General features: G+C 37.1%; 1 protein-coding gene across 2 annotated transcripts in view; it reads right to left on the minus strand.

Annotated features, from left to right (window-relative positions):
- The window catches only part of CENPE (centromere protein E), a 73731-nt gene extending 56614 nt beyond the window's left edge, over positions 1–17117 (minus strand). For both annotated transcript variants that reach the window (XM_060011819.1, XM_060011818.1), the window contains exons 1-13: positions 17056–17117; positions 15465–15556; positions 13318–13407; positions 13083–13201; positions 11606–11725; positions 11093–11174; positions 10868–10935; positions 10728–10790; positions 5040–5091; positions 3462–3549; positions 2987–3116; positions 1916–2035; positions 880–1038 (exon numbers count right to left, since the gene is read on the minus strand). In XM_060011819.1, the coding sequence (XP_059867802.1) occupies positions 880–1038; positions 1916–2035; positions 2987–3116; positions 3462–3549; positions 5040–5091; positions 10728–10790; positions 10868–10935; positions 11093–11174; positions 11606–11725; positions 13083–13201; positions 13318–13407; positions 15465–15556; positions 17056–17117 (1245 nt within the window). The remainder of the gene's footprint in view (positions 1–879; positions 1039–1915; positions 2036–2986; positions 3117–3461; positions 3550–5039; positions 5092–10727; positions 10791–10867; positions 10936–11092; positions 11175–11605; positions 11726–13082; positions 13202–13317; positions 13408–15464; positions 15557–17055) is intronic.
- Between the last annotated feature and the right edge of the window lie 4635 nt (positions 17118–21752).

The following is a 21752-nucleotide window of genomic DNA, read 5'->3' on the forward strand; positions in this document are numbered from 1 at the left end:
AAGAAAATATCTGTTGGATAAATAAATCCCTACTCTAGTAAAAATAAAAACCACAAAAACTGGAAGCCAGAATTTTGATCAGTATGTTTATCTATATTCTAGATCAATTTCCTGATACTAATATTTCTGTTTCTTTAAACAGAAAATATTCCCACATACTCTAGACATCTGTGGTTTCCAATCCCTAATTAATTTTATTTGAAGTTCTTAAGAAGCATATTGCAAATAGATTCCTTGAATATACTCTAGACTCTAAACCATGAAAGACTCCAAATAGCCAAAACAATCTTGAGAAAGAGCAAAGCTGGAGGCATCATGCTTCCTGATTTCAAACTGTATTACAAAGCTATAGCAATCAAAACAATATGTATGATAGTGCCATAAAAACAGACACATAGACAAATGGAACAGAATAGAGAGCTCAGAAATAAACCCTACACATATATGATCAACTAATTTACAACAAAGGAACCAGGAAGACACAATAGGGAAAGGACAGTCTGTTCAGTAAATGATGTTGGAAAAACTGGACAGCCATATGCAAAAGAACGAAACTGGGCCACTATACACAAAAATCAACTCAAACTGATTAAAGACTTGAATGTTAACACCTGAAACCATAAAACTCCTAGAAGAAAACATAGGTGGTAAGCTTGAATCCTTGAATTAGGACCTCTACATTAGGGATCAGTATTTTTTAATAAACCTCTTCTCTTAGGTGTTTTGTTGCTATATAGGTAAATAGCAACACAAAAGTTCTGGGTTTCTTGAATACACTTTATCAAAAGATAAGAAATGTATAACTATGTAATAAAGACATAGGAATACCCGTTCTATTCTCTGTATACCAAGTTTAAGTTGTCATCTTTTAAATTCTACCTTTAATTCCTGTTGTGATGTGAGGGAAGAAGAGGTCACCAGCATCCGTGTTAAGTTTTGAATTTTCTCAATCTGCACTTTTTGAAGTAAATCTTTTTCTTCCAAAAGTTGTGCCATTTGGTCTTTTTCCATTGCCTGAGCTCGAGTCTCTAAAGAAACCTACAGAATGTAATATTGGGTTATGTTAATAACAAATGTAGCTAGATTTTAAAACTTTGAAAGCAGCTTAAAAGAACAGAATAGAAATTTGTATGTGAACTAAGAGAACTTTAATTTTATTGAAATAAAATATACCCTACCTGCAGAACACCAATACACAGTTACCATAATCAGTAATTTCTCAAACTAAAAATAAAGTCAAATATACATTTCTTCTCATGTCACTATTCTATATGCCATTACAATGCTCTTAAAGCAATTCTATTAGTTGCCTAAAAATATATAAATAGTAGGCAGAGAAGTCATAAAAGCAGAGATTTGAATACCTACAGCAAAGGAAGAGATGTTTTCATAAGACTATCATTTGATATTTTAGCTTATTCCTAAAAAGATCACTAAAATGCAAGATTTATATAAAATAGAGGACCATAATAGTTAAAACAAACAATGACAAGTGATTATGCTATCTTATTAGATTGCTATCTCAGGGTTGGAAGAAAAATTCAAGTTAACGTGAAACTAGAGAAAGTAGTTTTAGGTACCTATACATGATCTCTCTTTTTTAACCTAATTCCCTATGTATAATTTGTGACAATTAAAAAAAAAAAAATATCTCCACTTGGCCCACTTGAAAATATCAAATTTTCCCCTTTGAAAATGAAAAACGAAATCTAAAATAACTTCAAGAAACAAATCTTTCAGTTTATAGTAAATTAAACTAAAATTTTTATGAGTTGACTTCTTCTTAGTTGAAAGCTGTTTTAAATTTAGGTTGCAAAACTCAGATATTGATGACTTAAGAATCTCTGGGCGATTAGGTAGATCTCAGTTCTAAATCTGTCCCTACTCTTTACTGAAATACATGGTTCACACATACCTCCTCTAATTGCTTTTTAAGATCCATTATTTCTTTTCTGTATCTTTTCAGGAGAGCTTCATCATTTGATACCTCGTTAACGTAAGGAGTATTCTTCATATGTTTAGCAGTGCTGGCAAACTGGGAAAAAATACAAGAGTGTTATGTGCTCCACACACAAAAATTAAGTAAATTAATAATATTTGGTCTTCTTGTAATTAAGTTTTGTAAAGAAAAATCAGTACTCTTCCCAGGTAGTTTAATACTTTTGAGTACAGAGTGCATTTTATGTCCCTGTAACAATGCCTGTAAGGCTCCAGTCAAAAGCCTCTCTCCTTCCTTTGAACGCTATCCTACTTACTAGCTACTTAAGTATTAATCCAAGGCAATCGTGTTGGAAGACAGGTCTTATCTTCCCTATAAGACTATACATTCTGTGAAGCCAGGGACACTATTTTCTATCTGTTTTCTCTGACAGTACCTCGACCCAGTGCTCAGTAGCTATTTAAAGCAATGTTTCTTAGAGTATGAGTATCAGAAGTTACTTTAAGTGGGTACATGAAGGTATCCATTATATAAAACATTGAATCCTTCATTGAGACAGCTATTCTACTGACAATTCAATTCCCCCCTACTCGCCCCTCTCCTTTAAACATAAAATGCAGGCCTTAGGCTCAGTGCAAAGGCAGGCAACAATCAGCTAGCAGGAATTTAGGAATTATTTTATTATAAGCACATACACATGTTTTTTGGGTCACCTTCTATTTGTTCCAAGTGATACTAGTTTTTCATTTACGGAACTGATATAACGTTTCCTTTCATAATCAATTAAGTAAAAAAGTGAGTTTGTAAAAGAAAAATATCAAGTCAATTTCAGTAAAATAGTGTTGGATGTGGCAAAAATTGTGGAGGTGGGATATGAATGATTGAATTTTGGGAAAATTAAGAAATGCTATTTAGCAGACAACACGTAATTTTATTTTAACAGGTAGTTATGTGAATTAAAAAAACTCTACCTATTTTTAGCAGGTAATTTTTCCTTCTTAAAGATGATATCCCCTCCTATTAAGCTGAGATAAAAATCACACTCACCTGGAGAGTAGTAAGAGTTTCATCAAAAGACACTGGAGTAATTGTGCAGATAATACGTGTTTTCGCATTTCCTCCCAAGGAATTCTGGAGAATTCGTGTTAATTTGCTATCTCGATAATTTATGAAACCACTTAGTGAGAAATGAGTTTGGGAAGAAAAAGAGTAAGAATTTTTATATAACAAAAGTGGTTGGTTCTTAATGTAGAACCTTAAAATAGCTACAGTTAAAAAAATTAATTATTTACAGGTTGCATGAGGCAGATCAAAACTACTAACTAAAAAATATTTAAAATATAGAAAGTAAATTTAGTAGGACACAATCATATGTATAAGAAGCCAAGCATGATCACAGAGTCATGAAAGCTTTTGAATATATGAAATAAGAACATTTATTTGAGTGTCACTAAAATATTACAATTCTCGACCTAATGAAAACATAAGCATTAACAGATAGAGTACAGTGGGATAAACATACCCAACTTGTCCATCACTAAGTTTCTTGATCACTTGTCCCAAAATAAATAAGCTTCGATTTATATTACAGCCTTCTTTGAGTCGCAAACCTGCATTTATTAAACAAATATAAAAACTAAAATTGAGCCCTGTACTGGATGATGAACTTATCAGTAAATTATGAGAGAAAGTAGAAAGTAAAGGGACAGATGTTGAAGTCCATGCTTTGGACTAGATCTGAGCCCACCTTTAATACCACTGGTGGAGGAGCTGTCTCCCTAACCCTCCCCCAATTAGGTGAATCAGAAAGGTTATCACCTGAGAGAAATGGCAAAATGAAAAAGATGACTAAGAAAAGAATAAGAGAGAGGGAAAGCCCATTGTCTAAAAGAGCTCCTCTAATTCCTCCATTCAAATCTATTTTTTCCAAACCTTCAAATACAGGCAACTATAGGCTCAAAACCAAAAAAAAGTTCTCATTTTAATATTGTGAGTATGTTCACATGACTCTAACATTAAAAAAAAGTACCTGGAAAAAGCTCTTTTCCAGTTTTATGCCCCAACCAGTTCCTGTTCCCTCCACCAGTAAACCATGTTTATTATTTATTCTTCTAGATTTGTAGAAATACAAGTTCATATATATTCATTTCTCCCTTTTCTTTTTCAGACAAATAGTAGCATACTATACACAGTATTTTGCACTTCGCTTTTTTCACTTGGCAGTATATTGTGCATCATATCAGTAAACACTGGTCTTTTTCATAGCATAGAATTCCATCGTATGGATGTATCAGAAATTATTTACCTATAACCCTGTTGAGGGATATGTAGGTTTTCAATCTACCATGTATACAAAAAATACTGCAATAAATAACTCTGAATAGCTGTTATTTCACAGGTGCATTATTCAGTTATTGCTGTAATATTGCTGCTTAACAAGCCACCTTAAAACAACAAGCATTTATTTCCCGTTCATGGGTCTGGTTTGGTGGATATAGGCCATGCTCAGCTGGGTGTCTTTATGTCAGGCTGCAGGAAATGAACACAGAGAGAGGCTTGACCTCTTTATGATTTTGCACCTTCCCATCTAAGTATGCTTTTCCATTTGTTGAAGTATTTGGTTATGTCCTTCAGGTCTGTTTTGAAGTTTTCTTTATTTTGGCCCTGTGCAATTTTTGTTGAGTTTCTTCCTAGGTATTACACCTTTTAAGCCATCATTGTAAACTGAGTCTTTTTGCACACTAAATATTCTAACTGGTTATTTGTATTATAGAATTATTAATGTCTGTATATTAATTTTGTGCCCCACTTCCCTTCTGAATTTTCTTACCTGATATGGAAATTTAGATGGTTTTCATGGTACTCTCACGAGCTTTTCAGCTATACAATCCTATCAACTCTACAGTTCTAGTTTTTTAATTGATGCTATAGTAGCCCAAATTAGATAATTAGCCACATACATAAGCTGCTTTTTACATGAAGGACTTTTATCACAAAATTATTATTGTGATTATTAGTTTCTAAAATGCATGGTAGAACTTTTATTCTGTGAAAGAACAGGAAGACACTCAGACCAACATATTTCATAAGTTTTCATTACCTTCAGCACCTGTTTGAGCAGCTCTTTCACTGCCAGCAAGATCAACCAAATTCTGTAAGACAGATGATAATAAACCTTTAGGAAGCATAATGAGATAAAACCCAAACTACTGAAAGAACATTTAAAACACATAGTTTACTTGAACACCCCATCTGTACCCTCATCTTTCACCCCACTGTTCAGGCCTTCCCTTGTCAAACCGATCTGTAACCCTTGTTCCTTCTTTGTATCCTCCATAATGCCACCAGAATAGGTTTTCTATTTACTACACAAAGTTCAAAACCTTATCATATGAATGTGATTCTTTGCAGTCTGGCACTTGTGTGGCCCCAGCATTATATCTATTCATTACTTACTCCTAACTCTAGCTGAACTACTCACTACACCCTAAACGCCTCATGTACTTCTACACTCCTAAGTGCTACCTTTTGCCATTCTCTTTGTTACTTCTAAAGTTCTAGACCGCCCCTAGTCTTTATTCAGGACCAAAGGCAAATGTTACCTGCTCAATGTAGCTTTGCTGATTTTATCCTTTCTCCTCCCATACCTTGAATGAGTTGTTCTTTTGACTGTACCCAGAGGTCATTATAGATGACTTATTCTTACAGCACTTATTGTGTGGAGCTAGTCATTTGTCTCTGACTCTACTGTAGCATCTTTAAAAGCACGGACCTCTTTCATTTCACAAATATTGTTGGAAAAAAGTGACTGTCATGCTTCAGGCAGTATGTTAGGTGCTAGGGATATGGCAATGAATTCGACAAGTAAGGTCCCTGTCCTGATAGAGCTTATATTCTATATGGAGTGGTAAGAGGAGAGGAGGAAGTTGCTGAGAAGACAGAAGAAGACAGATAGGAAACATAACCTGGTAAATGTAATACAGATAATTTAAAGAGAGTCCTGGAAGAGGAAAGAAGGGACAGAGTAGGTTCTCTGGACTGAGTGGTAGGGGTAGACTTCCCATTAAGCTCAGATCTGGAATGACAGAGGGAGGCAGCCATGTAAAACCAAGGGAAGCACAGTGCAGATTAAAAGAGCAGCCAGTACACTCAGTCACAAAACAGAAGTGAGCTTGGTATGCTCAAAAAATAAAAAGGGCAACCTGGCAGAGTTGGTGAAGTGGCGATGGAACACATAGCATAAGAGAAGGAGGTAGGAGTCAGATTATGCAGAGCTTTGTAAGTAGGGGTAAGAACGTTGGATTTTCCAAGCACAATGGGAAGCCAAGAGAGGGCTTTAATCAAAAGAGTGACGTATCTTGATTTAACTTTCTGAAAGATCAACCGTGGTATCCTAGATGGAGAATGAACTGGAGAGGGGCAGAAGTGGCAGCGGTTAGCCCAGTTAGGAGGCTAGTGCAGGAATATAAGTGAGAGATGATGGTGGCTTGGGCTAGGGACGTCGTAGTGGAGACAGTAAGTAGTGGAGGGATGTCCTCTTTGTTTTTTAATCTGAGAGCCCAGTAAATATTATTAATGCATTAAAAGAAAGTCAGAGATTTAAGTTATCTCTCTCTTTGAGGAGTAGGCAGGTAATTATGTACTCCTGCTTTACAGTCCTGTCTCAGATACTGCTTTCTCTAAAATACTCAAAGAAGTCTAATCGTTGTTATATACTATCTAGTACAAGTGACCTAGATACATAATAAAGGGGAAAAGTGGTGATGAAAGCATGAATTAAAGTAAAAAGATGAGGACAAGCATTAGTGTTCAAAGGCACTAAGAAGCTCAGTCTATTTATAAGAGAGGAGCTTATGTGGACCAGAAGGAAGCAAAGTAAGACTGGTTAAGCCAGATCTTGTCCAAGGAAATGCCACAGCAAAAGTAGTGCTTAGTAACATTAGAAATCTGCATAACAGACCAAAGAAAGGAAGACGAGAGTCCTAGAGGCCAGGCCCAGGAGAATGACAGAGTAATTCAAGAGAGATGAGAACCTAAATGAGTATGACACCCAATGGAATGATGACAGGTAGGATCAGGAAGAAATGGTGATGACTGGAGAAAAGGGAAAGAAAGAAAAAATGAGCCAAAATAGACTTGGGTTTCCAGCCTAGGTGACCAGGATAATGCTAGTATTACTGGAAAAAGGAATATTCATTAGAATAGGAAGAAATTAATTTGGTTTTAGATCCACTGAAGTTTGAGATAACAGTGGGACAATCTTTAGAAAGACAGGAATTAGAACTCTAACTCAATGGTGAAAAACTGAAAGCATTTCCCCTAAGATCAGGAACAAGACAAGGATGAACACTCTCACCACTACTATTCAACATAGTTTTGGAAGTCCTAGCCACGGCAATCAGAGAAGAAAAAGAAATACAAATTGGAAAGGAAGTAAAACGGTCACTGTTTGCAGATGACATGATACTATACACAGAGAATCCTAAAGATGCCACCAGAAAACTACTAGAGCTAATCAATGAATCTGGTAAAGTTTCAGGATATAAAATTAATGCACAGAAATCTCTTGCATTCCTATACACTAATGATGAAAAATCTGAAGGAGAAATTAAGGAAACACTCCCATTTACCACTGCAACAATAAGAATAAAATACCTAGGAATAAACCTACCTAGGGAGACAAAAGACCTGTATGCAGAAAACTGTAAGACATTGATGAAAGAAATTAAAGATGATACAAACAGATGGAGAGATATACCGTGTTCTTGGATTGGAAGAATCAATATTGTGAAAATGACAATCCTACCCAAAGCAATCTACAGATTCAATGCAATCCCTATGAAATTACCAATGGCAGTTTTTTTACAGAACTAGAATAAAAAATCTTAAAATTTGTATGGAGACACAAAAGACCCTGAATAGCCAAAGCAGTCTGGAGGGAAAAAAACGGAGCTAGAGGAATCAGACTCCCTGACTTCAGACTATATTACAAAGCTACAGTAATCAAGACAATATGGTACTGGCACAAAAACAGAAATATAGATCAATGGAACAGGATAGAAAGCCCAGAGATAAACCCATGTACCTATGGTCAATTAATCTATGACAAAGGAGGCAAGGATATACAATGGAGAAAAGAGAGCCTCTTCAATAAGTGGTGCTGGGAAAACTGGACAGCTACATGTAAAAAGAATAAAATTAGAACACTCCCTAACACCATACACAAAAATAAACTCAAAATGGATTAGAGACCTAAATGTAAGACCGTACACTATAAAACTCTTAGAGGAAAACATAGGAAGAACACTGACACAAATCACAGCAAAATCGTTTTTGATCCACCTCCTAAAGTAATGGAAATAAAAACAAAAATAAACAAATGGGACTTAAGGAAACATAAAAGTTTTTGCACAGCAAAGGAAACTATAAACAAGACGAAAAGACAACCCTCAGAATGGGAGAAAATATTTGCAAACGAATCAACGATCAAAGGATTAATCTCCAAAATATGTAAACAGCTCATGCAGCTCAATATCCAAAAAACAAACAACCCAATCCAAAAATGGGCAGAAGACCTAAATAGACATTTCTCCAAAGAAGACATACAGTTGGCCAAGAAGCACATGAAAAGCTGCTCAACATCACTAATTATTAGAGAAATGCAAATCAAAACTACAATGAGGTATCACCTCACACAGGTCAGAATGGCCATCATCAAAAAATCTACAAACAGTAAATGCTGGAGAGGGTGTGCAGAAGAGGGAACCCTCCTACACTGCTGGTGGGAATGTAAACTGGTACAACCACTATGGAGAACAGGATGGAGGTTCCTTAAAAAACTAAAAATAGAATTACCGTATGACCCAGCAATCCCACTACTGGGCATATACCCAGAGAAAACCATAACTCAAAAAGACATGCACCCCAATGTTCATTGCAGCACTATTTACAATAGACAGGACATGGAAGAAACCTAAATGCCCATCAACACACGAATGGATAAAGAAGATGTGGTACATATATACAATGGAATATTACTCAGCCATAAAAAGAAATGAAATTGGGTTATTTGTAGAGACATGGATGGATCTAGAGACTGTCATACAGAGTGAAATTAAGTCAGAAGGAGAAAAACAAATATCGTATATTAACGCATATTTGTGGAACCTAGAAAAATGGTACCGATGAACCGGTCTGCAGGGCAGAAATTGAGATACAGATGTAGAGAACAAACGTATGGACACAAAGGGGGGAAAGTGGTGGTGGTGGGATGAATTGGGAGATTGGGATTGACATGTATACACTAATATGTATAAAATGGATAACTAATAAGAAACTGCTGTATAAAAAAATAAATAAAATAGAACTCAGAGACATTAGAAACAATAAACATTTGACCATCGTCAACACAGAAATGGTAACAAGGGCAAACAAGGGAAGAAAAGCCACAGAACACTCCTGTGCTTTGATTAGGAGCGTAGTAGGAAAGAAGCCACAAAAGGGAATAAAGGAGCAGAGCTAAGAGCACCTGGATGTTACTATTCCAGAAAGGCCAGGAGACACTCATAAAAAGACCACCTCCAAAGAGCCAGAAAAAGACTCTTTGGGGAAGACTTCTTTCCAAGAAGATACTTAGAGTAAGTGGGAAGTCTGGAGTGTTGGACCAGATGGTTTCTATGGTCCCCAGATGATGGAGCATCAAATAATATAATAAAAGACACCAAACAGATCACTGAATATGTCAAGCTAAATTATAATTAAATTTAATTATAATTAAACTTAATTTATAATTAAAGCTAAACTATGAGAGAAAAGTTAAAATTGTAGTGATATATCACAGGCTAGGTTTGGAAAACAAAACAGAAGTTAGGTTTTATGTTTTTCGTTGTTGTTAAAGACTAATCTACTAAAATAAATGCTATACTTGTATAGTAAAATAACTCAGGTGAACTAGAATTAGATACTTAAGACTCTGATTTTTCAAAATCTGAAAAACAAAAATATTATAGATTTATTACTTTTTCCCCTGAAGTTTTCAAATCAAATCGAAAAATCTTACATCATATCCCATATCAAACTAAAGAATTTAGGCCTTGAAGACAGAATAAAGCAATAATGGTAAGGAATAGAAAGGAAGCACAAAAAAAGAGAAATGATACAGTGCAGCATGGAGGAATGTTTGCATAATGCTTACATTCACTTATCAACAAATAGGTATTGAATATAAACTATGTACAATGCGTTGGAGTTACAAAGATGAAGGAGATATCACTCTTCCTTTCAAGGGATTTATAGTCTAAAACACTGTTTATAATACAAAGCTTATTTTCTTATTGTACTTAACTATGAACTTGAATAATCTGATTTATTTTTTAACTATCTCACCCAGGTTTTTGTTCATCTCATAAGTATCAATACCATTGGCAGAGACCAAAAAAACCCTCAAAACCCCAAACACAAAAAAATCACCAAATTCCAAGATTACTTTAACTCTTAAATGTGCATGGAATCAACCCTTCCTCAATTACTAGTTAGGGAAAGCCTCAACTCCTACAGTTCTTACATCTAAAGTTCAGGAAATGGCAGCTATAAGATCACAGGAAGTAAGATTCTCTGAACTCTTCCCACATTTCCGCTAGTAATCTCATGTTAGTGATGAGACTGAACTACCAATTTATAGATGCTTTTGCCAATTAGTTAACAGTTCTCATGAAACCAAACATACAGCAGCTAAATTAAATTTTGGTTCGGCTCATTTAGTACTTTATCACGGTTCATCAATACTCACCAAATGGGACACCTTGACAGATCCTTCAAAATTAGGTTCACCTTTCTCTCTACTTTCCAAAATCTAGAAAGAAAAGGCAACTTGTAGAAAAATTAGTGTATTTTTAATTGGAAAGACCAAATATAGAGAGAATTACCTACCATCCTAAAAATGGTATGAGAACGACTACTTCTTTGATTCATTTTTGTAATTCCATAATGCCTGTTCTCTGTAAAAGAATCATATTTCAGCTGTGTATATTACAATCCAAAGAAAAACACTGACTTGTATTTAAGTTTAGAAGTGAAAAGTGTGATTTAAAGCCTAAATACATCAATTAAATAGTTTTTACACGTGTTTTGAAGAAATACAGTATAAAGTCTTACTCTCTCCTTTTGTGATCCACTTCAAAGCCATTTCTGATGTATAAACAACTTCTTCTGTGAGATCAGCCACATACACATTCCTCTGAAACAAGTTTAATTATGGGAAAAGTAGAGAACTATAAGTCACTTAAAATTTTGCATTTCAAAAAGAAAGTGCAAAGTATTATAGAATTCATTTGTGGAAGTTAAGAGTAGAAAATGGGCACTTCTGTACAAAAATAACAACTAAATCTATGCTATTTACAATTTATTTCCTGTACCAAAACACACCGAATTCTAACCTGAGACTTCCAGCTTGCTCTTTTTAGGCACTTATGCCACAACATTATAGCTGTCAATATTTAAAAACTATACATGTTACTTAAGAGATAATCTCTATAAATGTTTAAGAAAGAAAATAAAAAACAAATGATAGTAACAGGAGACACTTTAAAATATATAGAAATTAAAGGCAAATGTTCAAGAAAAATAATCCCAATGAGTAACTCTTTTTTGAGCCACTCTGTTACTTACATTGAAGTCTTCCCGAATTATTAAAGGCTTCATTTTCTCAGTGTCACAGAGTAAGTCTGTAATGGTTTCATTGTATATCTCCATGTAAGACACACGTAAAAGAAATTCCCTATCAGGAAACTAGAAGAAAAAGATATGTGAAAACATATCAGAAAACATCAGAGATCATCCAATTATGAAAATCTAATAATGAATGCTTATGTGCTAATATTAAATATTAAAATATTCTTTGAGAAACTATCTTTTAAAACTTTTTATTTATTTATTTATTTTTTGCGGTACGCGGGCCTCTCACTGTTGTGGCCTCTCCCGCTGCGGAGCACAGGCTCCGGACGCGCAGGCTCAGCGGCCATGGCTCACGGGCCCAGCCGCTCCGCGGCATGTGGGATCTTCCCGGACCGGAGCACGAACCCGTGTCCCCTGCATCGGCAGGCGGACTCTCAACCACTGCGCCACCAGGGAAGCCCTAAAAATATTTACTTATTTTTTAGTTGATGTATAGTTGACCTATTTCACTATGTTAGTTCCTGGTGCACAACATAGTGATTCAATATTTCCATACATGTCAAAATGATCACATGATAAGCCTAGTTACCATCTGTCACTATACAAAGATGTTACAATATTATTGACAATATTCCCCATGCTGCACATTTCATCCCTGTGACTCATTTATTTTCTAACTGGACATTTGTACCCTTTAATCTCCCTCACCTATTTCTCTCATTCCTCCAACTTCCATCCCCTCTGACAACCACCTGTTTGTTCTCTGTATCTATGAGTCTGTTTCTGTTTTGTTTGTTCATTTGTTTTGTTTTTTAGATTCCACATATAAGTGAAGTCATGTGGTACTTGTCTTTCAGGAAATTATCTTTGTAAAACAAACAAAAAACAAAACTTCCCCGGTGCTTCTATATTGATAACAAGCAACAACAACAGTAAAGCATTTTTTCAGAAATAATGAAAAGTATAGTATCATAGAATTATAACAGGAAAATACCCAGTCCAATTCTCTAACCTCAAAATGAAACCTACATATATTCAAGAAATTAAAAATAAAGTAATGATGAAAAAACTAATTTAATACCAGCTCAACTAATTAGCTTGCCTATTCTGACCTTCTGATTCCCTCATCTTTTATCTAGTCTACTTTTTACTGCTCCTTAATAATCACTGGTAGCTAAACAAAGGCAATGAGGACCTAATCATTATGATAAGATTTTCCTGTTCCTTAATGCCCACTTTTTGGTGGGAGTACTGTTTCATGATTCAAAGGAAAGAATGAAAGAACTTTAAGCTTTGTAGTTAATAAGTTTGTGGGAAAAAAATGAATCTATGCTATGCCTTCCTTCTTTCCTCATGGATAATCAAGAGATAACTATAACTATACTTCATCATTACAAGAGAACACTAAGGTTGCTATCCTATTATCACCACTTTTACCTGCATGTACTAGAAATTTAGCTAAATTATTTACCTTCTTAATTTTTTGGAAAATGTCATGAATTGCCCTGGGTATTACTCCCAAATAATCTTGTGACCCCAACATAGTATATGTTTTTCCTGATGCAGTCTGCCCATAGGCAAATATAGTACCTGCAAAAACAAAACACACACATGCAAAGATTAAAAATGAATCTATAGTGTATAAAACTATCAATACTTGCTAAACAGACCCCCAAGACTGAAATGTTTTTGCAGTGAATACACACCATTGTAGCCTTGTATGGCAGAATCTATGATTGGTACTGCTATTTCTTCATACACATTTTTAGTAGTTTCATTACTATGAAAGACACGATCTAAAAAACAAAACATAAAAGTTAAGTCAAACAAATTAACTGTTTTCATTCTGAATTAGTAGTTGCCCACAGAAATAAAATTGTCAGGATATGGTATGATAAAAGATTTAAGACACAATATTTCCTTCAACTTATTTGTCCTCTGAAAATACTCTTCTCTTTAGGTAAAATGTGTTGGTCCTCACACAGAAAAAATACAAGTCTGTTACCCTATGTGCTTTCAAGAGGCAGTAGGGCATGGTGGCTGAACATGGGGGTCCAGAATCAGACCGCCTGCAAATCTTGGTTCTGCCATTTACAGTGTTATTTTGGCCAAAGGGGTTGATGTCTCCGTGCCTCAGTTCCCTAATGTGTAAAATGGATATATATTATCTTCCTCATAGAATTATTGTGAACATATGTTAATACTTTGGAAGTATAAACTATTACTATTCTTTGAGAAATGTTAATGTTTTTAACATACCTAGCAAGAAGGTCTAGCTCAAACGAAACCAAAAAACGCAGATATTTGGAAGAAAAGTACTGACCAAAGCTGAAGTGCTGCTAAAGGCTGGGTTTAGAGTAGCATTTGCACTGATAAATTCACAAGTCCAGGATGTGGTTCTCTGCTTTTGTTAGCACATTAAAAATAGACCACTCTTTTAGCAGTGCCCTCACATTAAAAAGCTCACAAGAAATGGATTTGTAAATCAGGAGGGTAATGTACTGACTTACAATGAGAAATTCAGTGATCACACTGCTTGCACCATGACCACACATCTGCCCTATGGGCAGAACAATATGGAAAACCAAAGTGCCCTCTGTAGGCTGCTTAAGGGTCATGATTTTAGAGCAAGGAGAAATGGCAGGGTGATTCAAACTTTAATGTTATCTGTTTCAGACAGCTGGATGAGTCCAAAACCTGCATGGGCGTATATGGCTACTGAGAATCTGTGGTACTTAGGTTTTATAATCTCTGGCACATATTATCTTTTAAAAATTATGTTAATACCACCAAACATTCCTTTACCAGGAATCATTTTCTCTTCTGCGTATCTTTGTGGCTTTCTAGTTAAACACTAATTGGACAACTTAATCACTTACTCCTGAGGTTGGTGACAGGCCGTCACTGTTGCTCTATGGTGCCTAAGTGGCAGCATGGTAGTGTGGCTGGAACACAGATCTGGAGCCTGACTCTTTCATTTGCTGGTTGTGTGACTCCAGGCCTCTCTGATTCCTCATTAAAATGGGAAGGTACCAAATTTATATAAGCTTATTAGGAGGATTAAATGAGTTAATATATATGAAGTGCTTAGAACAGTGCCTGGCACATTGTCAGCACTATATACATGCTAAATCAATACACAAATCAACCTAGTTAACTGTTAGGTCCTCCAAGTCCCTTTGTCCTAGCTAACTCTCACTCATCCTGCAGGTCCCAGTGTAAGTGGTACCATTTCAGACACCTAGATTAGTTAGATCCCTGCTATAAACTCCCACAAAGCTTATGTCATCATAAGTGTAAAAACTTGTTTAAAGCCTTTCTTTCCACCAAATAAGATCCACAAAAGCAGAGATAGGTCCCCACTGTATTCTACCAGACAAAGAAGGAATATCTTCACTATTTATTCTTTAAAAAGTTTTGAAAAACAACTGGAAAAAAAAAAAAGAAAATAAACAACAAAAAAAGAAACAACAACAACAAAGAAACCAAACTGGAAGATCTTAAAGATGACTTGACATTAAATAACATATTTTGGGCTTACAGAGTTTTACGCCACAAGTACGTTGACGAATAAGAGGAAAAATGTTAATTTCAGTTAAAAGGCACTATGACTATAACTGTGTTTAATTTTTTATTTACTTATTATTATTTTTTATTATTGCTATGTTTTAAGTGTCAGTTTATTATCTTACTTAGCATACATGAATGAACAATTTTTCAAAGTTTCCACTGAAGCAGTTTACTGAAGGCTTAGTTTGATCTTTAGTGACAAATCCAGTGTTATTCATAAGGCTTTTGTACTCATAACAGAAAAATGATACCAGGTTAACTTTTGATGCTGTTATAAACTTACCAAAATTGAAGGATTTACTCCCATCAACTTGATAAATTGTATTATTGTCAGTTTTCCAGTAAACTTGAGTATCTTTTCCAAGCGCCTCTTCTCTAAAAGAATAAAAAAACTGCATTTTAGAATAACTGGTCACAGAAGTTGTGTTACATGAAAGATAACTGAAAAGACCTCATCTTCTGATGAATATTTTAAAAGATGGTAATGACGTATACCATAAATAGGATAAATGTGGAAAATCCACCTTTGAGGGGTCAAAGGTGGATTTTAAATGGGGCTTTGTGACCTCCTGCACTTTCATGGGAGTTTCTTTGTGAAGCTCTTCACTTCCACCTTCCAACGCAGTACTGGCAGCTGAAAAGATACGTTGAAAATGCAACTCTGGTTATGTCCCTCCTGCTTAAAGCCTTTAAAAACCATCTGAAATCCTTAATTTGGCACATGACACCTGGATCATTGTAATTTCTCTCTTCGAGCCATATCTTCCTCTAAATTCCTATATACACCCTAACTCCATACAAATCAACTGCCTGAAGGTCACTCCAAAATAAGATTCGACCCCTCTCTGCCTGGAATACCCTGACTTATGTTTCCATTAACTAACTTAACTGTTCTTTCATTCATGAAAAGTATCAGGAGTTTCCTACACAGCCCTGTCCCTCCCCTAAACTGTCTCACTTAAGGACTAAAGACTCCTCTAGCAAACATTCTCCACCTGTCTATCATAACACCTGTCATGATGTATTATAATGCTTTATGTAGATTTCTTCTAATGCATTAATGAGCTTCTTAAAAATAGGAAATTCCTCATTTTGATATTTTTATTTATTAAACACCCAGTAATGGTTAACAAATGTTTCTCAAACAAAATGTGTCAGCATTCTGGGGCAAAGGCCCGAGACAGGCAAAGCAAACAGACTTCATTTTCATTTCTGCCCCTTCCTGTTTTTTCTCTATAGCATTTATTACTCCAGTATCATCACTTAATATTCTATATTTTTCACTTTATTTTCTGTCTACCCCTTTAGAACGTAAGATCCACTGGGCAACGATGGTAGTGTGTGTTTAGTACAGTACACTGAACTAAAAAAAAAATCAATTTTGATGAATATCGGTCATTCAACCTTCGGAACGTGGAGTTCAGTCACTGAAGTGTTGAGGGTCTACCGAATACAATGGAAGAAGACTGACTAGTTCTTGCGCTCAAGGAGTATACAGTAAAGGGGGACAGAGCGTCAGTTAAATGTAAAATGACTAGCTGTGAAGAGTGCCAGTAAGGATTTTTCCTATGCGACTTTCCTGGGGGAGGGATGGGGAGCGCAGATGGGGGGACGGCAGAGCAGCGCAGGGAGTAGGGTTTTTAATGTCGGCGAGCCGGAGTTATAGACTTAAGAGAATCCCACAGCTGGAAAGTATCCTCTAGATCCTCCGATCCTGGCCCGTCACTTTACACATAAGAAACCAAGGCACAAAGCGGGTCAATGGCCGAGTTTCTAGGCAGCGGAGCAGGAAGGAGCAGCGAGGACTCACTCCTGCGGCTCGGGCCCGGGCCGGAGGCCGCAACGGGAACCTGGGCAAGGTCTGGCCCACCTACCTGCTGTTGAGCGGCCGAACCCGCACGCAGACGGCGACGGCGACGGCTCCTTCATCGGCCATCCTGCCGGGCTGGATCCCAGGAAACTGTACAAAAACCTCCGCGCCCGGCGCTTCTGAGCGTAAGATCCACCCCGCCTTTAAATTTAAAATTTCCCAAACGCCGCGTCTGATTGAGCCGCGGCCTCGTGACGTCATAGGCCGTTCCATTTGCGTCGCGGCGCGGGGGACGCCGGGCCGGCGGCGTGTCCACGGATAAGGGTTGGGGGAGCAGTTATAAGGGTCTGGAGGAAAAGGAAGCTTGAGGCTCGCAGAGAGTGGGTCCGGATAGCCTGTGGCCAGAGGCTCTCAAGGTAATAGCAGAGATAACTATTGTTTGCTAAACGCCGTTGAAGTGCTGGCAGCCGTTTACAAACGCAATCCTCCACCCCATCCTTCAAGAGTTTGCAATCTGTGGAAAAACAAAGCCGAGAATTTTTTCTTCACTAACAAAAGAGAATTAGGACCTTTAAAGAATTACACTGTTTTTTTTTTTTTTTAATTTAAAACAAAACAGGGCTTTCCTGGTGGCGCAGTGGTTGAGAGTCCGCCTGCCGAGGCAGGGGACACGGGTTCGTGCCCCGGTCCGGGAAGATCCCACATGCCGCGGAGCGGCTGGGCCCGCGAGCCATGGCCGCTGAGCCTGCGCGTCCGGAGCCTGTGCTCCGCAGCGGGAGAGGCCACAACAGTGAGAGGCCCGCGTACCGAAAACAAAACAAAACAAAACAAAAAGATACTTCAAATGCCAAGAGTTGAAAGTTACTGCCCAGCCCAGAAACAGAAGACTCGTGTGCTCCTTGGAAACTCTTGAGTTTAAGTCTTTCCTTTTCCTCTCTTTTTGCGGTACGCGGGCCTCTCACTGTTGTGGCCTCTCCCGTTGCGGAGCACAGGCTCCTGACGCGCAGGCTCAGCGGCCATGGCTCACGGGCCCAGCCGCTCCGAGGCATGTGGGATCTTCTCGGACCGGGGCACGAACCCGTGTCCTCTGCATCGGCAGGCGGACTCTCAACCACTGTGCCACCAGGGAAGACCCCTCTCTTTTTCTTTAAACTCCTTTTTTCCATTTTCTGTGAGTTCCTAAGAGGTTGACTTAGGAAAAGAATTATTGAAGACTGGAAAAAACTCGTTTAGTAGTGAGGTGAAACACTTTTTTAGCAGAAATGGGAAAGTGATTCTAAATAATTCTTTCCCAGAAATAGTGCTTGGTTTCCTTTGTTTTAAATATGTGTCATAGTAAAGTATAAACATTTTATTTAGGAGTAGTTTCAGTTTTAGTTGATTTAAGAAGGATCAAGAATTATCCCCTTTTCCCTCACCAAAAATATGACCTGCAGTTACTAATAATTGTTCATTATTTAGAGGATTAGAAAACTATTGATTTAGTAAAACTATTTTGGAAGGTAATCTGGCAATATTAATAAAAAACTGAATTGCTGTCCTTTATGCCAGCAATCCTGCTTTTAAGGATTCATTTATAGATGTATGAAGAGTCTTGCTATATAGCCATATAGCTATTACTGTAGTTGCAGCATCACATATAGTTAGCAAATGACAGGAAACATATTGTGTCAATTAATAGGAAATGGATGACATTTTATCACTACAATGAAACATTATGTGGCGAGTATAAAGAATGATACAGCTCTTTATGTGTACTTTAGAAAGTCATACAAGATGTTTCATTAGCTGGAAGAAACCCAAGAGGCAGAATTGTGTGCACAGTATGGTGCTATTTGATATTTTCAAAGGATATTTATATGTCTGCCTATGCATACATAATTTCTGGAAAGATACACAGAATATACCTAGTTTCCTTGGAGAGGGAGGACTAAGATAAAATACCTATTTTTCATTGTATACTATTCTGTAATTATTAATATTTTATGCATGCAAATATTAAGTAGTTTCATTCAACTTAAAGAAACTAGCTAGTAGAAAAAAAGTAACTAAAAATGAGTTTGTTCATTCAAGATTTGTTTTGGTTAACCAAGAGTAGCCTAACCAAAATACTACGCTTTTTTTGAGGCTGAACTGTGAAAATACTTGGCTGTATCTAATAAGATAATACAGAGTTAAAAAAAGTGTGTTTTAACTGATTTTTAAAAAACGGTGGGCAAATATTGCACATTTTTAGCTAAAAGAAAGGAGCCTGTGAAGAGGAGGAAGGGACATATACTTAATGAAAGAAAGTCTCTAACAAAAAAAGGGGAATTGATTCAAGAGCACAGAGGATTAGCCTTTCATATTTGTGCTCATGATTGATGCCATGGCTGTTTTTGTTACCATGATAACAGCTGACGTTTATTGAAGATTTACTATTGCCAGGGGCTCTGTTATATGCTCTACATGCATTTTTTTCATTTACTTTTTCAAATATGTCATGAAGAAATTTTCATTGAGCACCTACTATATGCCAGATGTGGTTCTAGGCTTATGAGGCACAGAGTGAATAGACTAGAAAAGTACCTGCTTTCGTAGAGCTATTATTCTCTATGAAACGTTCTTGTGGGAAGAAGCAAACAATGCATAATAAATGTGTAAGTAACTTATGAGGAGAGCATGGGCCACTGTAGGTAGGGTACTCAAGAAAGGCCTAGGGGGGATGGTTGAGGCCTTGTATGTTAAGAATTAGCCAGACTTGGGAGGGTGGGAGAGAGGGCTTACCAGATGGAGTGACAAGTAAGTCAAAGGACCCAAGGCTTGTGTAAGTTTGTCATGTGTCTGAGGCACAGAGGGAAGGCCCCCGTGGCTTGAGCATTTGGGGCAATGAAGAAATGTCCTGTGGGATCTTGTCATGTTAAAATGTTATTCTAATAGTGAGGGGAAGCCTATAGAAGGTTTTATGCAAGAGAGTGAAAAGGGATTCACTAATTCCTTCAAACAAGATTTTCTTTTCTATTTCATTACGAAAATAGAAGCAGCCAGAAGAAACCTTGCACTGATTCCTGCCAACCTGTCTACCCACGTAACGTCTGTGCCCATTTACCTCGTCTTCCAGATTTTAAATAGATGAAGAACTGTCTGTCCTCCACTCTGAAAGTCTCTCCACGTGTGCACTAGATCCTACCCCTTCCCTCTTACTCTTGTCTGTCTCGCATAGTCATTTCCCCCGCTTTAATAAACCGGTCTCATCAGCAAACATATGCCTTTATTTCTCCCATCTTGGATATTTAATAAATACTACAAACTTTCTAATATCAAAACCTGCTAATATCAGAACTTTCTAATATCAAGTTTTCCCCTCAAAACCTGCTTGCTCCACAGTTTTCTCTGCAGGTTACTTTGCGGCAAATCCACTCTTTCAGTTACCCAGGTCATAAACTATGGACTCATCATGCTTGACTTCTTTTCTCTCAGAGTTTACATTCAATGTGTCTGAATGTCTGTTGGGGCTACCTAGAGAATATTTCAGAATATGAGCATTTATCACAACTTCTGCTATCCGCCAGGTCCAAAATACCATCTCTTTCTGGTCTTCACGTTCTACGTTTGTGTTGCCCCCTGCTACCCCCCAACTCTGGTCTATTCTCAACCTAGCAAATTGAATGATCTTTTAAAAATGTAAGTTAGGTGATGTTAATCCTCTCTCAAGACCCCCAGTGCCACCCCACCTGGATTTTTTTCAGGATAAAACCTATAGTCTCAGCTGTCTCCCAAGCCTCACGTGACCTTGCCCCTTGTTGCCCCTCTGGCCTTCCCTGCTGCCACTCTCCCTTTTGCTCTCTCCCCTCTAGCCACAGCAGCCTCTTTGTAGTTTATTGGATACTGGACTGGCTCCCTCTTAAGGCCTTTGCACTGGCTACTCTGCCTGGTGGGCTCTTACCCCAGATTTCCATGTTTTCTTCTTCCATTTAATTCTGGCATCTGCTCAGATGTCACCTTCTCAGAAATCTGTCTGTATAAAATAACAACTCTCTTGTGTACTACTTCTGTTTCTTTACTCTTCTTTCAAAATATTACTTATGTCTTTCTGATATAATATATATGTATTAATTTATGTCTTCTCCCACCAGAGTGTCATCTCTGTGAGGTTAGAAACTTAGTTTTTTTGTAATAAATTTATTTTATTTATTTATTTTTGGCTGCGTTGGGTCTTCATTGCTGTGCGTGGGCTTTCTCTAGTTGCGGTGAGCGGGGGGCTACTCTTCATTGCGGTGCGCGGGCTTCTCATTGCGGTGGCTTCGGGCTCTAGAGCACAGGCTCAGTAGTTGTGGCGCACGGGCTTAGTTGCTCTGCGGCATGTGGGATCTTCCCGCACCTGTGTTACTTTATTACTGTAAAATTTTCTTAACCAAAATTTGGTGAATTTCACTAGTCAGTCTACCTCACATTTTGTTTATGATTCTAAATTGTCTTAAATTGTGTCTACAGTATGTTCTTGTCCTTTAATTTGGTGAATGTATTAAAATTCTGTGTCCTCAGCATTGGCAGCTGGATTCTTAACCACTGCGCCACCAGGGAAGCCTAGCAACTTTGTTTTTATTTACTCCTTATACCCTGCCCTGGAAAGATACTTGCAGTTTAGTAAACATTCAATTTAAAAAATTGCTTATTCAATTACTCAATAAATTGATATATTTATTACTCAATAATATTGCCTATAAATTAAAATATTCAATTGTTCAATAATATTGACATAATTTCTGAAAAGATACATGG

This window comes from Delphinus delphis, chromosome 5 (assembly GCF_949987515.2).
Source record: "Delphinus delphis chromosome 5, mDelDel1.2, whole genome shotgun sequence".
NCBI lineage: Eukaryota > Metazoa > Chordata > Mammalia > Artiodactyla > Delphinidae > Delphinus > Delphinus delphis.